Genomic DNA, 7,935 nt, shown 5'->3' with positions numbered 1-7,935 from the left:
TATGAATGTTATTAGGAGAGAAGTTAACACTTCACTGCAGTTTATGCAGCTATAACTTTATATAATATTCCTTTGACCTTCGATTACGAAAGTGTGTCGTGATGCAGAAGTATAAAGCATTGAGTTAGACAATCGATCATTCTTCCAATAAGCTAGACGTCTTCAGTCAATGGATCGTTGTGAACTATGCCACTGGGTATAAGTGAAGTGGACATACGATTGAGCACCTACAGAAACAGTGAATAATAATAATAATAATAATAATAATAATAATAATAATAATAATAATAATAATAATAATAATAATAATAATAGCAGTAGGCCTACTGATGAAAGAAGGTAAATCGGAGCTATTGCAAGCTCAACTACAACATAAACGCAGCAGCTATCATTTTTAATAATAATAATAATAATAATAATAATAATAATAATAATAATAATAATAATAATAATAATAATAATAATAATAATAATAATAACAGTACTGATGGAAGAAGGAAAATCAGACCTATTGCAAGCTCAACTACAGCATAAATGCAACACCTATCATTTTTAATAATAATAATAATAATAATAATAATAATAATAATAATAATAATAATAATAATAATAGTAATAACAATGAATGTTATGTCCTTATAAAAACACTAGTGGAAGCACTAAAACTAAGCATAAATTTCCATTTTCAGACATAGCAATATAAACGATTTCTATTTGTCTTTCTGAAATAAATACTATTTATGGTTAAAATCTAAATCAAGTAAACGTTTGGTATCCAATAAATAGCACCAATATGATAAAGATAACACACATTGATGTAAAGCATTAAAATGCATTTTAAAGTGATAAAACTGAAGGTTGCCTTAAACTTTAAAGTATAATCACGCCAATAAAAAGGGAAATATAATAAGAAAAAATATGCTATAAAAGTTTCAACAAAATAATAAGCAAGTTAAAAAGAAATATAACGAACACAGGAAGAGAAACATAACTCCTTAAAAGGAAGTAAGTATTTACGAACATTTTTTTTTCTTTGTAAAGCCGCAAAATGGAGAAACCCGAAAATATTTCAGATGTAAAAGTACTTCTTAAAAGGGAATATAAACACCATACTCATCTAAAATACCATTAAGATGATGAAATGCAAAACAAATAAATGTTATATGTAAAATTTGAGTACAATTTGTCTTTAAAAAAAAGACTGAATTGAGAAGCCATACGAGAAAGAATCTTTCGTAAAAGGAAACAGTATAATCCTATCAGGCGGACACCCTACTCATCTAAAATACAATTAAGATAATTAAAGACAAAACAAATAAATGTTATATATTGAATTTGAGCACAATTTGTCCTTAAATAAAAAAGAGCGAATTGAGAAGCCATACGAGAAAGAAACTTTCGTAAAAGGAAACAGTAGTAAGTATAATCTTGTCGGGCGGACACTACTCATCTAATATATAATTAAGATGATGAAAAACAAAACAAATAAATGTTATATGTAAAATTTGAGCACAATTTGTCCTTAAAAAAAAAAAAACTGAATTGAGAAGCCATACGAGAAAGAATCTTTCTTAAAAAGGAAACAGTCTAATCCTATCAGGTGGCAGAATTGCGTTGACTGCTGGTGCCATCTGTCGGGTGTTTTGGCGAGTGTGGCGGCACCAATATTATCGTCGTCCTGAAGGGAATCCTGAAGGAACTGGGTCGATGTTTTGACGTGATTTAAGGACTCGGCCACGTTCTGAAAGAACTCTTATTGAACTGTGATGTGTGTATGTGTCCTATTGGTATCAGCCGGTCTGGTTTCTAGAGTGCCATGAGGAGGTTTTGCCCTTGGAGGAGGCAAAGTCAACACTACTGCTGGCGGAGATTCCCCTGAAAAAAAATCGTCCCCAATGTATAAACAACTCCAAATGGGCCTTCGCGCTTTCCTGCTCCTGGCTCAAAAGATTTGGAGTTTCATATGCTATGTCCTCCGAAAGCAAGCCAGGGTGGTAAGTAGCCTTTTTAAGTCCTATTCAGGTTGTGGGAGGGATGACACCGTGCGTCCAGGGTATCGTGGACTACGTTAGCTTTCTAGGATACTTTAAGTCTGTCTTACGGTGCTTTAAAATTCTGTAGGATAATCCATGTCTGACAATTAGTCGATTATCCCAATCCCCTCCGTTTGGATATGAGGATTTGTTACCTGTCCTGTTTAGGCCCAAGCTGGGATTAACGTAGGCATGGGTCAGGCAATGTTATCTTAATGGGAAACTAGTTTGAGCGTTTAGAGTACCGGATGTACCCCATATCCTGTTAGTTCACAAATAATATTATGTAAATTTAAGACGAATATATGTTTAAATAAAACTCAACTTAAGCTTTTATGTTTTGATAAAGTGAATATATGTGAGATTACGTAGCCTAGACAGGATAACTTAAGAATGGAGGCATTTGGATGTTTATACGAGATTTAAGCAAATAGCAATTCGTGTGTTTCAGAATTGTTTCAGTGTCCTATTGAAAGTTCATTATGTTAGAAAGGCCATTTTGGCAAACTAAGCATATTAATGAGCATTGGTTGGGTCTAAAGAATTATTGAAGCCAAGGTTGATGCACATTTTCAAATAAATAACATATTTTATTGCTTAGAAAGTGTTTGGGGAGCCTTTGTATAACGAAGGACAGGAGCACGTTTATAGAACGCCGTCTAACCTAAACTTCCCTACCTAACCTAACCTACAAGTCGTGTCCTTACCTACTTACCTAACGGTGGGCTAGTGCCCCCCTGCTACCCCCTTAGACTGCCGTATTCTTAACGATGGGATTGAAAATAGTGGAGTTATGGGCCATGGCCGTCATCATACAAACCCCATGATTGGAATACCCCCCCTTTTTTTTTTTTTTGTGGAACGCCAGATGTGGTCTACTACGGCGCAAAGAGATGGATGGAAACATGCATAATCTAAGTTTTGGGGACGAGTTTGCTGTTACTGGAATTGTAAAACGCTATTTGGTTCAGAACTCTTGCCGAAGCCCATTTGGAATGAACATTATTATTGGCAAGAGATCTTCAGATCACTGAGCACTGTTTCTTAAGTTTATAATTACCAATTACCAGCAGGAAGTACTTAAACTTGATTTTGCAGGTTTCCTTTTAATAATCAGTGTCGTAAAAAACTGAGCGCCGTTCTACAATTATTACTAAACAGTTTTAGGTGTTTCTGATATATAGGCGAGTCATTACCATCATCATTATTATTATGATTATTATTACTAGTTCAGCTACAATCCTAGTTGGATAAGCAGGATGCTATAAGCCCAAGGGCTCCAGCAGGGAAAATATCCCAGTGAGGAAAGGAAATAGGGAAACATATAGAATAGTGTGTGTGAGATTAACCTCAAACAAGAGAACTCTCCAAAGACAGTGGAAGACCAAAGTACACAGAAACTATGGAATTGTATTGTTAGGTAGAACTTTTGTAAGTTTAATTCTGATGGAATTCGTTTATCGATAATATATTCAAATGGTAAAATAGCGTTGTTTATCAGACAATTCTCTACTTGGGCCCTCTTTGATTTGATAGATACAGGCTAGTGGGGAGATTAAGTTGGTTACCTGTAAAATGTCTAGCCTCCTGGTTAGTACCCCTGTGCAGTGGTAACTTGTTTGCCTATCATTCGCATGGCAGCAGATCGATCCCCGTCCGGGACTGAGTTTAAATTGCTTACTGGGGAGGTCACTGTGCTGTGGTTGGGCACCACCGTGGAGTGTTGGGCTTGCCTGGCCGAAGTTCTGGTGAGCATCTATTCGGATTAAACAGAAACCCAACACCTTTAATTCCTGAACTTTGTGATTTCATACTGTTCCTAGTGTTTATATGCACTAATCTATTGGAAAGTGCAGTTTCTTTGTCTATTATCTTTGAGATGATGCACATTGATTACCTAGACTTAATTTAGTAGATAATTCACTGGATTAGTAGGCATCATTTGCAGTATATTTTGATTTATTTGAAAATGTTCAGAATGTTGTAAGAGATAATAAGGTTAGGCTAGGATCTCTCAAGTCGATAAGTACTATTATTATTTCCTCATACATTAATGTATAGTATTTCTTATACAGAACCTTCTTTAGTATTTAATGAGAAATATCCCTTCAAAGCCCTAGAGGGCATTTTAATCACCAAAAACACTTTTTGATGTTATAAGTCCTTTAAAATAAAGTTGACGTATATCTGCTCTTAATGTAATTGTATATGTATTGGTCTTGAGGGTTAGAAATTAGATCAGTTGGACTTGATTTTTAATGTAAATAATTATTTCAGAGTTAACATCATGAAGTCGTAATCAACTGTGGTGAATAAAGTTCATCATCATCATCATCGTCATCTCCTCCTACGCCTATTGACGCAAGGGCAATTAGTTCTTTTAAATGAAGCTCAGGTCTTATTTTTCTCGACATTACAAAATTCGTATCGTATTTAACAAAACATTGTGTATTCACGTTGTGAGGCTACACAAGGCAATCTTTTTATGATGATATAGAATGCAGTAATTATTTGTGTGACATGGAGTTTTATGTATACTGTCAGTATTGTATATACTGTACAATGTTATGTAAAGCCAGAGTTTGCTTGGGTATCTGAAAGATTAGACAAACAGATCCTATAATACATGTAATTTGTTTTGGAAATTGATTATTCATTGACTGGGTAATTTTATGACTGTTTACTTACCAAGTAAATGAGCAAATTTTTTCCCCATTGTTCATCATTGTTTCTAATATAGCCTCGTCTCCTCCCCCCCCCCCATTACTTTGATACTATTTTTAAAAGTTATTGATAGATCCTAGTATGTTTAGGGGTGTATGGCTTTTGGGCTTGTAGGTAATTCCTTGGTAAACTGAAGTTGAATTCTGCAGTCAGATATTAAAGCAATACCCAGGGTAATTTAAAAATGTTTGCTGTACCCCGTGTAAACACACCATAATTAGATGATGGGGATCACATGAAAAGTAGTAGAATGTTGCTAATGTCACTACACCCACAACTTTAGCTCTCCTATGTATACAAACTTATCAGTCCTAATAACTTTGCGGACACTGTCTAGTACATTACAAGCGATATCATGTCCCCTTGTATGGAATGGTGAAAGGTGACCCAATGCTTGGTTTTAATGCTAAATCCCTCAAATACACACTGTTGTCTCTTTTAAATTAAAATTGTTTTTATCCTATTGCAATTAGGCCAAAACATTACTATACCTTTGAGCTGTACAAGAATATTTTTAAGGATGTAATTATTACCTTTGTTTAAACTTTGACAATAATTACAGGTTCCCAACTTACAAACATTCAGAGATACAAACACAAATCCTACTGAAAATAACAAAGATAAGATAAAGAAATACTTTAATAGAGCAATTTTATATATAATACAGTAAGCAAAATAACATTTATAATAACCTGATATCTATTTGATATGAAACTTGACTACTATGCTTGTTTACTTTTGTAGCTGGAAATCATAGGCATGGGATTCAGGTTAGGTCAAAATGTAAAAAAATTTTACTTAAAAACAATGCGACTTACAATCTGCTTCTTGGAACCTATTAAGTTTATAAGTTAAGGTCCTTTATACCAAAATGTAATAAAGTTTGTTTGAAGACTACTGGAGAAACCAGCGAGTGTTCCCATCAGATCTCATTCACCGTGTGTTGTTATTTAGCAAATGTTTGTATGTTGAACAGGCTGACATAAGTCTTTTTATAGTTTTTATATGACATATCTGTTTTGACGTTAATAGTTAATATAGGACACATCTGTTTTGACGTTACTTTTTTAGAGTGATTATTGTTGATTTTTTTCTCATCCTTTGTTTATTTCCTTATTTCCTTTCCTCACTGGGCTATTTCTCCCTGTTGGAGCCCTTGGGCTTATACCATTTTGCTTTTCCAACTAGGGTTGTAGCTTGGCTAGTAATAATATTGTTTTTTTTTTTATTTATATTGCTATCGAGATGATTTTGTATTAGTGCTTTGCTCAATCTTACACGATGTAGTTTTGTGTTATGGAAGATTTCCATGTTTATTGGGAATTCTTGTCAATTTTAATCCAGTAATTTCTACATATTCCGGAATTTTTTTTTTATTTTGGTTGGTATTGATTGCTTTTAATTAAGACTTAAATAAAATTTTTCAGGTGTTGCAGTACCAACCAGTTAAATACGAGGTCCTTCCCTTGTCTCCTCTTTCAAAGCATCGTCTTAGTAAGTATTTATTTGTTCTAATTTTTTTTTATCCTATTTACTCATACTGTTATCATTATTTGTTCTTAAACAAATAGAAACCTTTATTCTTTAACATGAGATTGATTTAAGTGTAGCAGGAACTCTGGAGACAAAAGCTTGTAACGAGGTGTTGGCAGTAACCGTTCCTCACCACCCCATCTGCTGGTGAAGCCAGCCCCTTCTGCCGGTATACTGTACAGCCACTTTGATTCTTGCTACCGATTGACACTAAAATGCTCTTGGCGTCTGCATAAACTTAGCTTTGTTCTTGTGCGGATACAAACTGAGTCACTTGTTAGTTTACTTCTGGGCGAATCCGATTATTGCCGGTTGAAGAATTATCGTATGTCTGGCAGCTTGGTATGGTTGCCTCTCCCTCCCTCGTATGCTGTATAGGATTGTATGATGTGCCTCGTGGCTGATAACTCGCTCGTCTTCTGGCTGCTGAAGTGATTGGACATCAGTTACTGGCCTTCAGTCTTCTTACTTCGTTTTATCTGTTTCTCTTTATTTCGAAGGAGAGTAAGAAGTATAGATTTCTCTTTCGAGCCAAGATCTTCCCCTGCCTGGTCCTTTGTAATCGGCTCTTACCCTAGGCATGGTAACAGAGAATGGTGACTGTTTTCGGCATGGATTTAAACGACGTACTGTAGATCCTTCTGCCCTCCATTATGAGGCAGGATTTTACCTTTGTAGCTGATCTTTTGGCTTCAGACTTCACTCAAGCCGTTTACAGTGTTCCGATTGATGCTCACTGTATACCAGCTGAGATTCATCATCCATCTTGTTTGCTATCACTGCATGCGAGTGTTTTTGTTTTGTACAAGTAGCTCTTAATCCCTTAGGGACATGGGTTCTTAGAATCACTTTTTAGGATACATCCCAGAAATCCCTCCTGTGTGCACGCAGCCTGATCTCAATGGAACTGGGCATCCAACCGTCTTGTTGCTGTTAGCCAACCATCTTGGCACTCGCCTGAGCTTCTTCCATCTCCATTGTTGGAAACACTGCTTTATTCCTTGTAGAAGTCAGGCATGTCTCTTACTCCTTTAAGACCTTTGGGTTTCTCTTCTGAAACTAGAAATATTCCCTTGGACTTTTCTCCTAAGGGGTTGTCATCTCCGGCACACAAAGAGTAATGTTTTGGGGTCATGTTCGGAACACTAACTGAGTCAGTTTGGGTTCAACAGTGTGTCCGCAGTTCTATGATCCATACACACACTTCGTCTTCCAAGAGTCTTAGGAGAGACATCCGCTATTCTACAATCTTACTGAATAGGCAACACATACCAATGTTTTCATGTTAGGTGAACGAGACCACGCAGCGGGACCCAATGCTAGTAATTTAGATGATTGCATTGCTTCCAGTGTACACGATTGCTCATTAGAAGTATGGAACAGACATGCCGTCTTCATGAGATTCGACCTCCAGCCTGGGATGTGACTAAGGTGTCGTGGTCTTTAAGGAGAGCTCTGTATGAACCTTTGAGACGAGACAGATAGGGACCTTACCCTAAAAACGGTTTTTCTCCTATCCTTGGCTTGGCTTCGACTAAATGCATAAGTGAATTACACCAACTGTTGTGAGCACTTGGGACAGGTCTTTTTTATCTTGTGTTCCCGACTTTGTAGCAAAAAAAAATCCGTCAATCAGTGATTTTAG

The 7,935-nt window shown here is 35.9% G+C and overlaps 1 protein-coding gene across 1 annotated transcript in view; it reads left to right on the top strand.

The window, feature by feature from the left end:
- The first annotated feature begins 1,621 nt into the window (after positions 1–1,621).
- Positions 1,622–7,935, top strand: part of Dd (CTD nuclear envelope phosphatase 1-like protein dullard) — a 41,910-nt gene continuing 35,596 nt past the window's right edge. Inside the window, exons 1-2 of the mRNA XM_068379313.1 lie at positions 1,622–1,994; positions 6,185–6,251. Coding sequence (XP_068235414.1) covers positions 1,896–1,994; positions 6,185–6,251 — 166 coding nt within the window. The 5' untranslated portion in view covers positions 1,622–1,895. The remainder of the gene's footprint in view (positions 1,995–6,184; positions 6,252–7,935) is intronic.

Source organism: Palaemon carinicauda, chromosome 8 (assembly GCF_036898095.1).
Source record: "Palaemon carinicauda isolate YSFRI2023 chromosome 8, ASM3689809v2, whole genome shotgun sequence".
Taxonomy (NCBI): domain Eukaryota; kingdom Metazoa; phylum Arthropoda; class Malacostraca; order Decapoda; family Palaemonidae; genus Palaemon; species Palaemon carinicauda.
The sequence above is the reverse complement of the archived record's forward strand: the minus strand, read 5'-3'. Positions and strand labels throughout refer to the sequence as shown.